This window comes from Excalfactoria chinensis, chromosome 6 (genome assembly GCF_039878825.1).
Source record: "Excalfactoria chinensis isolate bCotChi1 chromosome 6, bCotChi1.hap2, whole genome shotgun sequence".
NCBI classification, from domain to species: Eukaryota; Metazoa; Chordata; class Aves; order Galliformes; family Phasianidae; genus Excalfactoria; species Excalfactoria chinensis.
In genome coordinates, this window is record NC_092830.1 from 34,170,700 (window position 1) to 34,187,028 (window position 16,329).

The 16,329-nt window shown below is 44.6% G+C and overlaps 2 protein-coding genes across 4 annotated transcripts; both read left to right on the plus strand.

The window, feature by feature from the left end:
• Positions 1 to 718: 718 nt before the first annotated feature.
• Positions 719 to 2,956, plus strand: HMX2 (H6 family homeobox 2). The gene is made up of 2 exons (XM_072340762.1): positions 719 to 1,156; positions 2,025 to 2,956. Exons 1-2 carry the CDS (start codon positions 880 to 882, stop codon positions 2,567 to 2,569), a joined length of 822 nt encoding a protein of 273 aa, XP_072196863.1. The 5' UTR covers positions 719 to 879; the 3' UTR covers positions 2,570 to 2,956.
• A 554-nt stretch (positions 2,957 to 3,510) lies between these two features.
• BUB3 (BUB3 mitotic checkpoint protein) lies at positions 3,511 to 13,845 on the plus strand. 3 transcript variants are annotated; one of them, XM_072340115.1, is made up of 9 exons: positions 3,511 to 3,585; positions 3,826 to 3,934; positions 5,098 to 5,292; positions 5,668 to 5,737; positions 6,554 to 6,705; positions 9,470 to 9,628; positions 10,797 to 10,974; positions 11,339 to 11,555; positions 13,514 to 13,845. In XM_072340115.1, exons 2-9 carry the CDS (start codon positions 3,926 to 3,928, stop codon positions 13,521 to 13,523), a joined length of 990 nt encoding a protein of 329 aa, XP_072196216.1. In that variant the 5' UTR covers positions 3,511 to 3,585; positions 3,826 to 3,925; the 3' UTR covers positions 13,524 to 13,845. The 3 variants fall into 3 exon arrangements, with proteins under 3 accessions (XP_072196216.1, XP_072196218.1, XP_072196217.1); XM_072340116.1 differs by having other exon boundaries at positions 3,551 to 3,613; XM_072340117.1 differs by lacking the exon at positions 13,514 to 13,845 and having other exon boundaries at positions 11,339 to 11,559.
• Positions 13,846 to 16,329: the final 2,484 nt, after the last annotated feature.

Here is a 16,329-nt window from a genome sequence, read left to right on the forward strand (position 1 = left end):
CATAATATGGTGACTCGGAGTTAATGAAAATGTCATTTTAAAACGTCTTGACATTTGTCTCTATTGATTTGTATATTTCCATCCCATTCTTTGCTTTCTCTGATTTGATTTTTGGGATATGTGTCTGAAGAGGGGCTCGGGGCCGGCTGGGGGGGGGAGGGAGGGATGGGGGAACAAGGAGGGTGAGGAACGGGGGAGCCGAAGGGACCCATCCCAACACGGCTCCGCCCCGGGCGGCCGTCGGGGCTCAGCTTCGGCCTGGCCTCCCCGATAGGAAATAGCATTTCCTTTCCCCGAAGCATTCGTTACCGGCTCCTATTCATCGCAGGAGGATTTTACCCAGCTCGGCATCAAACCGTAACATCGATTTCTTTCTTTCTTTCTTTCCCATTTCTCCCATAAACAGAAGGGTAAAGCCCCCCCCCCCCCACAGATGCGTTCCCCCAGCACCTCCCGTCCATTACGACCCCACGTCCACGCCGCCCCCCGAGGCGGAGGCAGCGCAGCCGCGGGGTCAGGGCAGCCCTACAGCCCTCGGGATACCCCCGGCCCCGCCGCCTCCCGGGACCCCCCTCCCACCCCCCAATCCCCGGACCCCGCCGCTGCCCAAACTTTCCTCCGTCGCTTCCGTGATTGGCGCGGCGGAGGCCACCTCCATGCAAATGAAGCCCCGCCGCCCGCCGCCCGCAGATCAATAGGGACGCGGGGGAAGGAGCATGCAGTCCGCCTGGGCAGGCGCGGGGAGAGCCGGCAGCGGCACGCCGAAAGCACCCCCAAAACAAACCCCCCGGCAGCTCGGCTCCCTCCCCCCTCCGGCCCCGCGCCCTTCGGCTCCTCTAAAGCGAAAGCTTTCCCCCTCTGCTTTCTTATGAACCCAGGATGAGCAGCAAGGAAGAGCAGAGCAAGTGCTGCCCGCCCGCTGCTCCCGGCTCCACCTTCACCATTCAGTCCATCTTGGGCAGCGGCAGCGCCGACGGCTCCCGGGAACCGGGCCCCAAGGCGGCCCCGTGGCCTCCCCGAGGTCGGAACCTCTCCCTTTCCTCGGACGAAGAGGAACCGAACGAGAACTGGAAACACCGAGGCTGCTTTTGCCCCGAAGCCCACGGCCCCGCCGAGCCGTGCCGTAAGCAGCAGCCCCTCGGCTTCGCCCGTCTCGGTGAGTAGCGCTGCTCCGACGGCGCGGCCGCACCTCGATACTGCGGGGTGTGAGTCGGCCTTGGCTGGAGGGGGGATGGATCTGATGGATAAACGGGGCGGTTTTGGTTTTAATTCCCCTCTCCCACCTCAGCAGGGTTCGTTCTCACTGAGTTTGAAGTGAGAACGAACGTCCCTTCAGATCCTCCTTATTTACAACGCTGGGCTGAGGGAGAGAAAGATGTTTATTTTTAGCATTAGTTCCGATGAAACGGTGCGTGAAATGAGGTGCTGTAAAGCAAAAATGCTCCGGCTCGTGTCGGACAGGAAAGCAGCATCGAGCCCGGTGCCTTTGCTGTGACATATCATAGAATCACCATAAAATCACAGAATAAGGGAATATTCCGAGCTGGGAGGGACCCTTCAAGATCAATCAACGTGTCCAACCCCCGGCTCCACGCAGGACCCCCCAAAGCACATTCTCTGTGTCTTGAGAGGGGTGTCCCGTCACTCTCGGGCCATCAGAATGGTGCCCTATCAGCTGTTCCGTGCCCATCACACCCTGGGGCAAAACCCTTTTCCTAACAGCCAACCTGGCCCTTCCCCCAAAAGCTTCGTGATACCCACTTGTCCATCCATTTGCCTTTCTGCCCATCCATCTATCCATTCATCTCTCCGTCCGTTCCTCTGCCCCTCCATCCACCTGTCCGTCCCTCCATCTATCAAAACTTGACCGTCCAGCCCTCCCTCCATCACACACCGACCCTCGATGCACCGTATCAGAAGCTTCTCCCTCCCTCTCTGCCGTTTCCTGCCGCGTTCCCTTTGCTCCCGGCTCCCCGGAGCCGTCGGGGGGTGCCGGTGCGACCTGCGCTGTGGCTGTCTTGCAGGCAGCACCAAGAGCAGCGGAGCGGCTGCGGGCGGAGCGGAGCGACCCCCCTTCCTCTCGGCCTCCCCGCAGGACTTTAAGGAGGACAAGGAGAAGCCGCTGGGACCCTCCTCGCCCTCCTACGGGGACCGACAGCGAGACGGCGGAGACCGGCAGGCCGGGGCCGCCAAGAAGAAGACTCGCACGGTGTTCAGCCGCAGCCAAGTGTACCAGCTGGAATCCACCTTCGACATGAAACGCTACCTGAGCAGCTCGGAGCGGGCCTGCCTGGCCTCCAGCCTGCAGCTCACCGAGACCCAGGTGAAGACGTGGTTCCAGAACCGCCGCAACAAGTGGAAGCGGCAGCTCTCGGCCGAACTGGAGGCGGCCAACATGGCCCACGCCTCGGCACAGACTCTGGTGGGGATGCCGCTGGTATTCAGAGACAATTCCCTCCTGCGGGTGCCGGTGCCGCGTTCCATCGCCTTCCCCGCTCCTCTCTACTACCCCGGCAGCAACCTCTCGGCCTTACCGCTCTATAACCTCTATAATAAGATCGATTACTGAGAGCCCGCCCGCCCCGTCGGGGCTGGGAGATGCCGAGCTTTCAGGCTTCGGTTCCAGGACCGTCTGCGGGGCTTCGGGTCCGGGACTTCGGGATTCGGTTCTGGGGGTTCTTTTCCGGCTCCGAGGTACCGGGGTCGGGGATTCGGCTCCGGGGATTCGGGCTCGGGGCCGTTCCCAAGGGCAGTCCGGAGTCGTTTGGAACTGATGGGGGTGGGAAGGGTGAGGCAGGGGCTCCCCCTCCCCCCGCCCAGCGTTATCCTGTCACTTGAAAAGGAAGTTAAATAAGAAAAGAAAGAAGAAAGAAGAAGCAGCAGAAGCAGCAGAAGCGCTATTTCAGATCTGTACATATTTTTAAAGGAGATAATAAAACGTTTTAAGCCTCGTTTGTAAATTTGCCACCATCAGCGCGTGTTTGCATGGCCGGGAAGCGGGTACGGGATGGGCTTCATTGCGTGGGATGGACACGGGGGGGGAGGGTGAGAACACGGGGAGAGGGGGGAAAACGATGAAAGGATGCAGGAAGGATTCAATGAGACAAAAGGGGAAGCAATGGGTCGGGGATGGGTGAGGAAAGAGCGCTGCCCTATGGATGGGGTTACGGCAACCCGGGCTGGGACTGCTGGGAATGTTGGAGGTGCCGGAAATGTTGCTAAATATTGGAAATCTCGGTCAATATCGCAAATGCTGGTCGGTATTTAGAAACACGGCGGGTATTTGCAGGCACTGTGAGCGTGTTGCTGACGGCGGGCCGTGCTCAGCTCGCACCCCGAAAGACTCCGTCTCCTTTCATGCCAATATCGGCTATTTGGGGCCGATCCCCGCCGCGCAGCTGCGCCTCCACCCCGCGCAGCGTTGCGCGCTATTTGCGCTGTGCCCGACGGGCCTACAGCCCCCAGCGCGCACTGCGCCGCCACGCTGGTTTAAACTGACCAATGGGAGAGCGGCGCGAAGAGGAGGGGCGGGTTGTGTGCACTGCGCCTGCGCGGAGCCAGCGGCCGTTTGAGCGCTGTGAGGAGGTGAGGGCAGGCCGCGACGGGCTGCGGGGTGAGGTCGGGTCGGGATGGGATGAAATGGGATGGGAGCGGGGCTTTGATGGCTGGGAGAAGGGTGTGGGGATAGCGGTGGAGCCCCTGGGCTCGCTTCTGGCTTGAGGGGGCAGCCAGCGGGCGTTGCGGCCTGCTAGCGGCCTTCCCTCAGCCGCCGCCTCGGGCTGCTCGCTGGGCCGAGCCGTCACGCCGTGCCTTCCTCTCGCTTAGACACGACTCTCTCCGCGACCGGCTTTGCCTTCCTCCAAGCGCTGCTGCGTGAAGAACAGTCCTCCGTGCTGTGGCCTCGGAAGAGAGGAAGCCGTGTACTATGAAAACGGTACTGCTGGGCTCGGGGCCTCCGTGCATGTCCCTTTTTTCCCCCCCTCTTAATTAAGCTACGTAGGAGATACATACACACATCTATGTGTACATGTGCTTACTTTGGGTTGGAATGGCTCTCACTGGGATAGGTTTCACTGTTTAAGGTGTAGTGAACCTGCTGCAGAATCCTATGTTATAAATGTGTGTGTGATGGATTCTCAAGCATGTCCATCTCCTGGGCAAGGAAAAAGGGATTAAGAACATAGTTTGTATTTCCTATGCTTAAAAGCCATTGTAAGGATGTGCAGTGCTGACACTGTTCTACAGCTTGATGATAGTTCAGTTACCGGCAGCACTGGAGACGTTGTGCAGTGCAGCTGATAACAGTCATGTTACACCTCATTCTGTCTTGGATTTTGTTCCCAGAGTTCTGATCTCTCATGTGCGTTTGTATGCAGAAATTCAGATGTGATAACAAAGAAATCAGAGCTAATACACTAGTAAATATGTTCTCAAGAAAGAAATGTGCTGTTAATGCTTAGAAAGCATTTTAAAAGATCTTGGGGGCTTTTTTTGCTATACTTATAATGAACAGTTCCTTCATCCCGAGCATTTGTAAGCTCTACGTTGTCTTTTATGCTGGAATCTGCCTGTGGCTTCAGCTCTCATTCACTGATTTCTTTTGTGTATACCAACTAGTGCCGGTCCCTATTGCAATAATCATTCAGTTGTAGTTTTTGGAAGTCCAGCACAGAGTTTTTACTTGGATTCCTTTCTGCCTGTGTTTTTAATGTAAGATCTTCAGTCTCAGAGTAACTTATAAATAATCCTAGAAATATAACTATGTAGACAGCGTAGTGAGGGGAAAGCACGTAGCAATATTATTTATCTAAGCTTATAGATAAACAGAACACAAATCTTATGATTGTTATTCCATGCTGTATTTCAGTATTTGATGTTAAAGTTAAAAGTTCTCTATGTGGAAAAGAGTTAAGGGCTTGGACCATGATAAGCATCTACACTGTTAGAGTCTGTCAGGAGTCTGTGTTCCACGCTCTGTGTGAAGGTTAGCAAGCTTTCTGGGTTTCCTTTAAGTGAATCTTAAGATGTATCAGCCTGCCAACTCACTGGGTTTGTTTTCCCATTGTGACTAAAGCGACATTTGTGCTCTGTTGTCAGATGACGGGATCAAATGAGTTCAAACTCAATCAAACTCCAGATGATGGGATTTCATCGGTCAAGTTCAGTCCAAATACCTCTCAGTTTCTGCTTGTTTCATCCTGGGACACTACTGTCCGTCTCTATGATGTTCCTGCCAACAGCATGAGACTCAAATATCAACATTCAGGAGCTGTCCTTGACTGCGCTTTTTATGTAAGTGTGTGTGAGGTTTGTTTTTCAATTGTGTTTTAGGGACTTACAGCACATAAAGTACGTGAGAAATTGTCAGTCCCTGAAATTAAAGGAATGTTTTTAACCAAGTAACTTTTGTTTTCTTGCACTGTATTGTGACACGTCCTCCAGTATGTGAACTTGATAAGTTACTGAATGTCTTAAGGATCAATTCGATCTTTAATTGTGCTTTTTCCACCTGCAATACAGAGTGTGGTTTAAAATACAGATTCTCACATGGATTCCAGTTTTCCCCAGACTCTTAAAAGCACGTCTCTTTCTGTGCCTGGGAGATTGAAGTTTCCCTACCTGCTGTACGTTTATGCATGTCATGATGGGATCTTTTTTCCTTTATAGGACCCTACTCATGCCTGGAGTGGAGGATTAGATCAGCAGTTGAAAATGCACGATCTTAACACGGACCAAGGTAAGCACACTGAATTCTGTGAGTGGCTTCTTTGAAACACCTGGCTTTAGCTCCAGGTGTATGTACTTAGAGGAGTAGAAAAGGAGTTTTTCAGGTGGGGGAGTCTTTGCTTTAGCACTACCTCTTTAGTTGTCACCTTTGGCACTCAGGAATCACACAGTCCTTTCTGATTTCCCAGGGCACTGAACAAGGCAGTATTTCTTATTGTATAGCTGAAGATTGTGCCAGAGCACTTCTAGCAGAAGGGCTGGCTCTCTTGCTGCTGAACTGAGGGCTTAAGCATTTATGGTGACAAGTATTAACTGATGTGTTTTTGCACATGCATATTTTTTTCCCTACCTAATTCTAAGGTGAAAAGGGAAGGAAGCAAGTTACCCGTCTTGCTGGTGGTTTAAAGTTTACCATGCGTGTCTTTGTCTGGCAGAAAAACTGGTGGCCCTGAGAAATACCACCTAGCAGTAGGGCAGGGTTTGGCACTCTGTTAGGAAGTTAGGTACGTGCTTGTTAAGGCACCTTGAGTTCCATTGCTGCTGAGAATTGCTCTGTGCTGTAGGCTGCTTTGCCTCATAGAGGGGAATTAGCTGAGCTGTTCTAAATCTGAGCATGCTGTTTTCTGAAGGCTTGTAATAATTGGATGTATTGAAACTGATCTTTCACAGAGATGGCAAAATGCACAGAAAGCTTTTGCTTTGTCAGACTTTTGCACCTTATAGTTCATGTTATAACATGTTTGCCCTACAGTAATGTGTGTTTTTAAGTTTATTCACCACACTCTGTGGAGTCCATACAGTTACATTTGGTTGCATTTCCTTCCAGAAAACCTTGTTGGTGGCCATGATGCACCTATCAGATGTGTTGAGTATTGCCCAGAAGTGAATGTCATGGTGACTGGCAGCTGGGATCAAACAGTCAAGCTGTGGGATCCCAGAACCCCTTGCAATGCAGGGACCTTCTCTCAGCCTGAAAAGGTATGTAGTGGATCCAGGATCCCAGGTCATATGTTAAAGAATACATCCAGGGAGTTGCACATACAATTGAAGAGCTCATCCTGTATGATTGTGCTGACTTCAAAAGTGGACTTGTGATGCTTTTTAAGATATAAACGTTGCATTTTAAAATAGTAATCAGAATATGTTATGAATTTAGGTTAAGGCTCTGTGCTTTCATCAATAGGAGCGTTACTTAATTCTTAACAGCTGTGATGGGTGGAAAAAATCTTCTGATTTAAAACAAGTTTGAGGAGGGAAATCCCAACAAAAACAGCATGTAAAATCGAGGCAGTTGCTGATAATCTGTGTTTTATCTTGCTAATTCTTGCCCTAATAGTTTTCATATGTGCTGCTAGTGATTTCCCTAGGCATTAAGGTCTTTAGATATCAAATCCTGACATTTGTAAGGCCCGATTGCTTTGAAATGTGCCTAGAAATAGAGCAAGAGGCCAATTTTCAATGCCTGAAATAATACTTCTTTTTGACTTGTGTAGGTAGGTCGAATAGAACTGCTTGTTCTGTAGTAACACCTAGTGTTAGAAGAATGTCCAGACTGACCCAAATCCTCTGTGCTGAGACCACGAGGAATAAATTAAAATGGAATTTCTTGAGTTTTTCCTTATGTGGTTTGCTGATCTTTATGCTGCTTAGAGTGGAATCATTGGAACGAATTATAGAAGGAAAAATTTGTATGGGAATATTTTTTTGCCTTTACTCTTTAAAAAATGTCACCTAGCTCTGTCACAATATACTCTCGAGTCATAGAAACCATCACTGCGTTCCCCATTGTGGCTAAATAGCTATTACTTTTGTCACAATATAGCAGAACCTCCTTCTGACAAGGCCTTTGTTCAGAATAAAGTAATTGCATTATTTCTAGTTTTGATTTATAGTTGTATGTAGCATGTAAAGAACTATGATAAATTGCTGACAGAATATCATAGAACAGACAGACACAGTGAATCAAGCTGCTTATTGGTTCAGCAGGGTTCATTATGTCATTCTTTTTTTTATCTTGCCTTTGATAAATGTGTACACCTACTCAACTGCATGACAATGGTTTCATTTGATTTATGATTGTGTGGTGCAGAAAGAATACTCGCTATACAGGTGTGACATCAGTTTGTAAAGGAGATTTAAGGTATTTAATGCTCTTATGCTTCTGTTTCTACATGTGCACAAACAGATGCTGTTCAACACCTTGGGATCAGTTTAGCTTCAAGGCTTCTCCCACTTCTTGTGCACAAATGGGATTTGGCACTGGGATCATCAGATCTTACATGAGCATTTAATAAGTCATCAGTCTTGAGAGGGGAATTGAATACTGGTGTTTTGTTTAAAGCAGGAATTCATGCTTAGTGAATGTAGGTCGGTTAAGCAGACAAAGGGTTTTGTATATGTGAAACTGAGGTGGTTGATAGCTTTGTATTTTTTTAATAATAAATTAATTTTTGGAAAATGAGAGTTTTGCCTGATAAATTTGATGAGACAAGTTTGTTTGCCAATATGCCAGGGTAGTTTTATTAGATCCAAGCGGTTTACAAACTTTTATCAGAGAAGGAGAAGGGGAAGCTACGTGCTTGAGTACAAGCACTTGTCTAAAGTAAATAGAGTCCTTCTGGCAGGGTACCAGATCTTTTCCACTTGTCATTCCTCTTCTGAAGTCTATTCAGTAGCTGTGTCAGCTCAGTGGCAGGACAGCTGCAGGTAGTTGGACTCCACCTTGCATGTGTAGCTACAGCTGGTAATTCATTTGGTTGGACAGAGCTTTTTGACTAACTAGATGTTGTTCTAACTTAGGCCCAGATTAACTCCGTCCCGAGTAGAAGTTGAACATGGAGTGATTTTATACCTTTAATTTTTTTGTGGGAATTTTAAGAAACAAAAAGTATTATTTCTGATCCAGTTTTGGGTACAGAGCTAAAATTCAAAGCTGTAGGCTTTTTCAATTAGTTTTACTGTAGTATTTGAACTATTGTTTTTAATAAATTATTGGCAGTTTGTTTCATTAACATGAAACACAACTTGAAGTTTTCTGTTTAAAAAGAGAACAACTGTGGCTGCTAAACAGAGGAGAAACAAAACATGCAGTGGCTTTGTGGGACTGAACTGTGCAACGATGCCTGCTCAGTGGGTAGTGCAAGCTGTGCATACCAAGCAAAGATCAAATCTGTGCCCACTTCCTCTGTTGCTTTGTACATGTATTTCCTTCTTGCCTTGAGCTATCGATGAATTTAATGCTTGAAATAATTTTTGAGGAAAACTGGAATGATGTTTATTTCCCTTTTGAATCATGCATCTATTTTTCTGTACGTGTGTATCATGTGGAATGTGGATTAATTCCAAGGAAGGAAAACCCCAGTGGGGAAGGTTCTCTCCAGACTGGTAATATAATGAACATTCATGATACTTAAGATTTTATAGGAGCATGTTTGTACTCAAATCTTTTTGTTACTGTTGGTTTTTGTAAGTTAGCTTTGTGTTTTCTGATGCTGCCTCGGGCTTGGTTTTAAGGTATATGTTAGGGTGCTGGGTGAGAGAACGCTGTGCAGGTATTTGGTCAGTAACCAACTGGATGCTGCTATAATTTACCCCAAATCTGAGTTACAAGTTGAAGCAGAAGGGAAATCTGGGGCTGCGGTTTTAAGTTACAGATATTACTTGTTGCAGGCTGCGGACTCTTTATTTTGTGCAATGAACATCCAGATTATTACGTGCTTAAAACTGTGCTTCTTTTTGGAAGGTGTACACGCTGTCTGTGTCTGGAGATAGGCTGATTGTGGGCACTGCTGGTCGCAGGGTGCTGGTGTGGGATTTGCGCAACATGGGTTACGTTCAACAGCGAAGGGAATCGAGCCTGAAATACCAGACCCGCTGTATCAGAGCATTTCCAAATAAACAGGTATGGCAGCAATCTCAATGATTCTATTTCTGGTGAGTTTTCTGTAGGGAAAAAAAATAGCATCTCGTACTTGAAGCTTTCTGTGTCTTTCTCTTATTTTATACTATTTCTGGATTATGAAATTTGAGGCCCGTCTTTGGAGCAAGTGAATGATGCAGAGATTTCTTGTTGTAAGTTAACTCTTTTAATGAACAGCATAGCTTTGGAGCTTTTGCCACTCACTCATCAGCTTATCTTTAAAAAACTTTTTCTCAGTTTGTCTCTTTTTTTTTTCTTTTTTTATAAATTTATATTTCATCTCTTTGTGAATCGGCACCATAATATGTTAATAAATAAGGAAAATTTCTCCACGAAGCAGCTTTAGAAAAGATGAAGACGGACTTGATGGTTTCCCAGCAGGCTTTATGCATTCTAACCCTGGATTCTTTGACAGGCTGTGAGGAGGGGCAGGATTAAAACTGTAAGAGTGTAGATTAGCACGCATGGTGGTGGTGCAGTCACTGGGAGACCTCCTTGCTCGTTCTTGAAGTGGCATGAATGCTTTTTTCCACTTTTCAGTTTTAGTTATGGTAAAACAAATTGATCTTCTTGATTATATTCTGGATTTTGAAGAACCTTGATATAGCTAGAGCTCATTATGATCCTTTTTTGAAATGCTGTATTATGGGTTTAACTCAGAAGGTACAATAAAAGCATCTCAAGTTGCTGTAAGTCAGGGCTGTGATGAACTGGATAAGTGGATACCCCTTATAATTAGTGCTGCTGTTTCAAACTGAAGGGTTTACTTACTGGTAAACTGCCTAATATAGTTCTGAAACGAAATAATCCTGTATTTGCAATGTACAGGCCTAGGGGATAAGTGTCCAAATGTTTGGAGAAAAAAAGCCATTACACCTCCCAGTCAACTTGAATTTCCTCTCACAGAGATAATTAAAAGCCCCAGTGTTAGACTGAACTTAAGGTGCAATGAAAGTCTTTTGGAAAGACTTGCTTCTTAGAGGCAAATTTTACTGCTGATGCCATAGATCAGTGGTAACGACTTGTGCTTGTGCACAACAAAGGCTGTTTACACTTATTTTAATTCGGGGGGATATTAAGTAAGTTGTATGGCGGTCTTTTTCCTCCACTTACAAACTTCTAAAATGCCTGTCTACCATTTTGTTGCTAGGGTTATGTTTTAAGTTCCATTGAAGGTCGTGTTGCAGTGGAATATTTGGATCCGAGTCCTGAAATACAAAAGAAGAAATACGCGTTCAAGTGTCATCGTTTGAAAGAGAATAACATTGAGCAGATTTATCCAGTTAATGCTATTTCTTTCCATAATGTCCACAACACATTTGCTACAGGTAAATACTCATTTTTTTTTATTAACACTTGCATTGTTTTCTGTGGTTTGTGATTTGGATGGATCAGCCTTTATTTCATGCGTCCTTCATTTTTAAGTCTTTAAATTGTATTTGTTGCTCTGAGCTCTGGGGTTTGTAAATTATTGGATGCAGCAGGAGTGAATTCCTTTATCAGACACCAGGAAATACTCACTGTGCTTTCAGTGAATGATGCACCTCTGTATAATCCTGTTGTTTTGACTGACAAAGTCATTCCACGTAGCCACGCAGTCTTTAATCTCTTTACCATCCTTTATACTCCACTGTATCTATTATCATTCTCCCAAGTATAACTCGCAAACAATTTCTATAAATTATTTTTCAGGCGGTTCTGATGGGTTTGTAAACATCTGGGATCCATTTAACAAGAAGCGCCTGTGTCAGTTCCATCGGTATCCCACAAGCATAGCATCACTTGCCTTCAGCAACGATGGAACCACCCTCGCAATAGCTTCCTCATATATGTATGAAATGGATGAAATTGAACATCCTGAAGATGGTATCTATATTCGCCAAGTGACAGATGCAGAAACAAAACCTAAGTGAGTATGCATCGCCTGTGTTTGAGCCTTTCTGAGCGTTCATCCCAGGATTTTATTAATTTTCCTAAATTCATGAATAGCATTATTGATGCCAGTAGATAGTGCAGCTTGACAGTAGGGTTGGTTTTGATTTTATCTTGTTCGCCCAAGCTTTCAATATCCGTAGGTTGATAGACGTCTGATGGATAAAATTGTGCCTAGTTGTTTAGCAGGAGAAGAATGTCAAACTCTTATCCTTTTTGAATAGGTGCTATTATATGAAGCTGTGGAGTTATTGCTAGCTCATTGCTTCAAGAATTAAGTGAGGAATTCAAGAATAATTCATTTGAGTAAATGTCACCGTGTTTGGATATTTAGAACTTGGAATTAATGAAATCTGTACACGCTCTGTGTGCACCCAGCTGTTACAGAAGGGGATGGGTGTGTAAAATTGAGGGCTGCTTTTCTCACTTGCTGTGTGTTGGAGTTCACAGCCCTCTGGTAACACACTGTTCTGTCACTGTTGCTATCAGAATGAGGCAAACTGATTTATGGGGTGGAAGATTTCTGTTAAGCTTGTTTAGGCATGAATGTTACATTAAAAAACGGTGCAGAATCGCACGGGTCTTCATCATACCAGCTCAGGAGTAGCAGTTTTTATTTTCAAATCCTTGTGGTTTGTCAGTGTTTGGGTTTTTTTTTTTTCTTTTATTACTCAAACATTTTGCCCTTTAACTGAGACGACCAGATATTTGGCATCTCAGATAGCTTTGCAAGTAAAGAAGTGATCCAAATTCTTTATTTTTAAACCAAGGCCGTTCTTTCATTCCTTTAAGTGACTTGCACGTTGCTTTGCAGCTGCCGTTTCCTCATAGTGGAGATGTGAGGTGGAAGTTACAAAGGAATAAATGCATCGTCTCTTATTTGGAGATGATTGTTTTAAAACAGTCTCGTTACTCGTGGGCAAAGGAAGGCGTAACTATATCAGTATTTCTTTCTATGGCTTCCTCGTTTATAGAAGCCGAAAGCTGATTTTTCTTCAGTTATATTAAAAAGTAGGTTGTGCTTGTTACATATGTTTGGGAGGAATTAAAGGAAGAAAAAAAGAGGTGATAAAAGACTACTTGCTGCTGTTGGTTCTGTAATTGCAGGAGCTGCTTTCAGTGATTCTCGTTCCTTGCTAGTTATGATGGCTAATTCTGTAGATGCTTCATTCTGCCGTATGAGGAGGTTAATCTACAATTAAACAATATTTCCTCTTGGCCCTCCATTATTTTCTGAAACAGATGGTTCATCATTTCCTGGGCTGTTAAACACAGCAAGGTTAAGGTTAGACTCTTGGGAATCAGCTAGTTTTGAATCTTATTAGGCTGTAGAAGGAAAACTAATAAGAATACTCCTTAATATCATTTTGTGACTGTAAACAATTATTTATTAGCAAACAATTGATCCCAGAAGGGCAAATTGTTTGAGTCAGTAATGAGCTGAGAAAAGACAGAACATATCTGTGTATTTGGAAAATAATTGTAACGTAATTGCAATGCATTTAGACAGGCATCTTTTTGGACCTGTTTCTATCTTTAAATGAATTTCTGAAAACATTAACAAGGTTTATATGCTTTCCTGACATTTATAAGTTGCTTGTGCCAACCTTAGTGCACTAAGAATGATGCATATATTTCAGTGTTGCAGTAGTGTGAGTCATCTCTGTTGTAGTCTAAAAATAAATTGCTTGCTGCTAAAGCTACTGGTCTTCTGTGTTTTCATAGTGATCTTTGTGCATTTCTGCACAACACATCCTTAAATGGAGCTGTATGATATAAGCTTAGCATCAGGCTTTTGATTGCCGAGTTATGTATTGTATTGGTAGGGATGAATGTGGTTTGTCTATGTGTTTCTGCACTTTAAAATATTGAGTGTTTTACCTGTTTATGATTAGTGTAAAAAATGCTTGCTGAAATGCAGTCTATTTATTTCAGGTCTACTTAGAGGAGAGATATCACTGGAGGTCTGCAAGAGTTGTCCAACTGTTCCTAACAAGACTAAGATGAAGTAATAGAAATGGGAAGAACAGCCCGTGTTTAGATGTTATTTTTAACTAAAAACTATTTCTTTGTATATAGTCCCATGTCTTAATCCACTGTTACTTTTCTGCTTACCTACGGTCTCAGCACTATTGCTCAACTAGTTCCTTCCTGTAGGTAATTTTCTGTATATCTTTATAAACTTGCAACAGTTTTGTAGTATTGTTCATAATGGAATCTTGTAGTGGTCTTATAAGTGTTCAATAAATATCTTTAGCTTTTGGAAATATTTTGTGTAACGATCTTTTTTGGAGCATACATTAAGACTAAAGTTTCAACCTACCAGAATTCTTGAGTTCCAGTGGTTGGATTCATGCTGTATTTCCAGCATCTGCTCTGAGATATCAATGCCTGTCCATTCAGTGGGAGTACTGTATTGCCTTTAAGAAAGCAAACTTGCCAACAACACAAATGGTAACAAATCATTCCAGAGAAGGTGGGAGTGGAGAGGAAGCTGGACTCTGCAGGAAGCTACCAAGCTTGAGCTGTTATCAGGTAGAGATAGTGGCTTTTTGTTTTTCTTGCTTTGAGAGTTAATGGCTACAGAACGTTGGGCAAAAGTTGATCTTCTGCTGTCAGTTTAGGAAGTGATATCACTTCATTTTTTAGAAAGAATAATATTTGTATTGGCTTTTTGAGAGGAAGTGGATGATAGTTTGGGACTGGAACCGGCATATGGGAACTGAAGGTGTCTAAGAGCAAAATCCCTAGTCTGGGAGATGGCTGAATGTTGAGACAACAGACTTTGTTATTAGGTCTGCCCAAACTGTTGTGTTCCAGAGTGCAATGTGTATATGTGTACAAGTATAAGTATATGCATCTTTGCAGAGCAAACGTAGGCAGTATCTCTTCTTCAATTTCTTCTATTATGTTGCAGAATATAGGATTGAGCCCATAGATTTAATTGTATTTTTTCTTGCTTACAAGTACAACCCTGACGTTGAGGAGAAGAGACCCAAAATGAGGATGGTAGGACAGGCTGGGAATAATGAAGAGGTAGGTTTTATGTGGAAAAAAGGGATTTGTGAAATGAAGAGAGCATAGAGAGGTGTAAGTGTTAAATGTGGGAAGCTGAGTGAAGTAACAGATGGAGGAAGAAGGGAAAGACAGGAAGGGAATGAGGGGCACTGAGAATTGTTTGGCTAATACCACAGACAGGTAACCTGTGCAGTCAAAGCTTTTGTTGTGATGTACTAAGATCTGCATGCTTACAAAGCGAATAGAGGTGATCACAAAACGTAGAAAGGGAGAGACTGGACTTAATTCTGTTTTGGCTTATAAATGGTTAAGAAATTTCTGTGATGTGTTGGTGTTTTATGTAGGCACAGCCTGTAGAAGGCAGCGTGGCAACCTGGTGTAACTGCAGAGAGGAGAAAGGTGGGTTAGTCAGCAATCCATCTGTTTCTGTTAGGTATGAATTATATGGTTGGCTTTTAGTGAATCTTTCTTTTAAGCTGTCTTCTAGGAACTTGGATCAAGACAAAGGCTCACAGTGCAGAGAAACCCTGGCACAAACCTTTAGAAATCTACACGGCAAGCCAGCTGAACAGAGCGGGTATGCTCACCCTAAGAGGAGCTGAGATCTAGAAATGCTACTGAAGTCGTTGCGTTTTTGTAGGGCAGAGGGCTGTGTACAAAGATGTGGGATCATAGCTGTCATTCTAATAGAGCCATCAATCACTGCTGACTGCTTGCAGGAAAAAATATTGTGGCTTGGCTCTCACAAGAGCCTCATAACACTGGGATTAGGAGCCAAGTGGCATCTGTGCCCTGAGTGTTACAGAACTCTGCTGGTAAGCATACTTTATTGGCCGCTACTTCAAGATAATCAGCGTATGGCTACTGCATAGAGCTCTGTAGCTCTGCCACATTTCAGATGTGATGTGTTTTGTTGCTGCTGCAATTATATATAAAATGATGTATCCTTAAGATGTGCCGTTTTCCAAGGCAAAACCGGTGCCTGCATTGATCTTAAATATCTGAACACACAGATTTGAGTGATGCCATTGAGAATGACCTTTGCAGATCAGTGTGGGTATTGCTAGCTCCGTCCTGCTTAGCTGTCTCCTGCTTCTACAAGAAGCCAGCAGTTCTATTGCCTTGAGAAAACATCAGGTTTTCTTTAGTTGCAGTCCCTTGGTCGCTCAGTTCAGCAGTAATTCAGTTGTTGCATCTGTTAAGATAGAAACAGCCCGTTTTGGGCCATCTACTGTTGGATGCTTTTGCAAATGTTGGCCTAAATGACACGTCCACCATCAGTGATTGGTATTAGCGGCCTGGAGCAGAAGCTGCTTCTTTTGACTAGCAGGCATCTGTTCTGGTGATTACACCATTAGCTGCTTTTATGTTGTTTAGTATAATCATAACCACAACGCTGGTCATTTTTTAGTCAATATGCAACTGATACGACTTGTACTCCCGCAAGGTGGCATTGGTTCTGAACCACAGCAAGATTCTTTGTTTGAAACAATATTGAAGTGATGCTTTATAATGCATTTAGCCATGCAGAAGTTAGAAATGTAAAGTCAAGCACAGGACTCTCCCAGTTACCCATAACTAATATGCTGAAGACTCTTCCTGTGGAATCCCTTATTCATTAAGGCTGGTGTGTGACACTCTTTGACTGTACCATACATTTTCCTATAGATAAAAAGATGTGAATGTGCTAAGGCATGATAGCAACGCAGAGGGTGTATTAGGTCTTCAGAGTC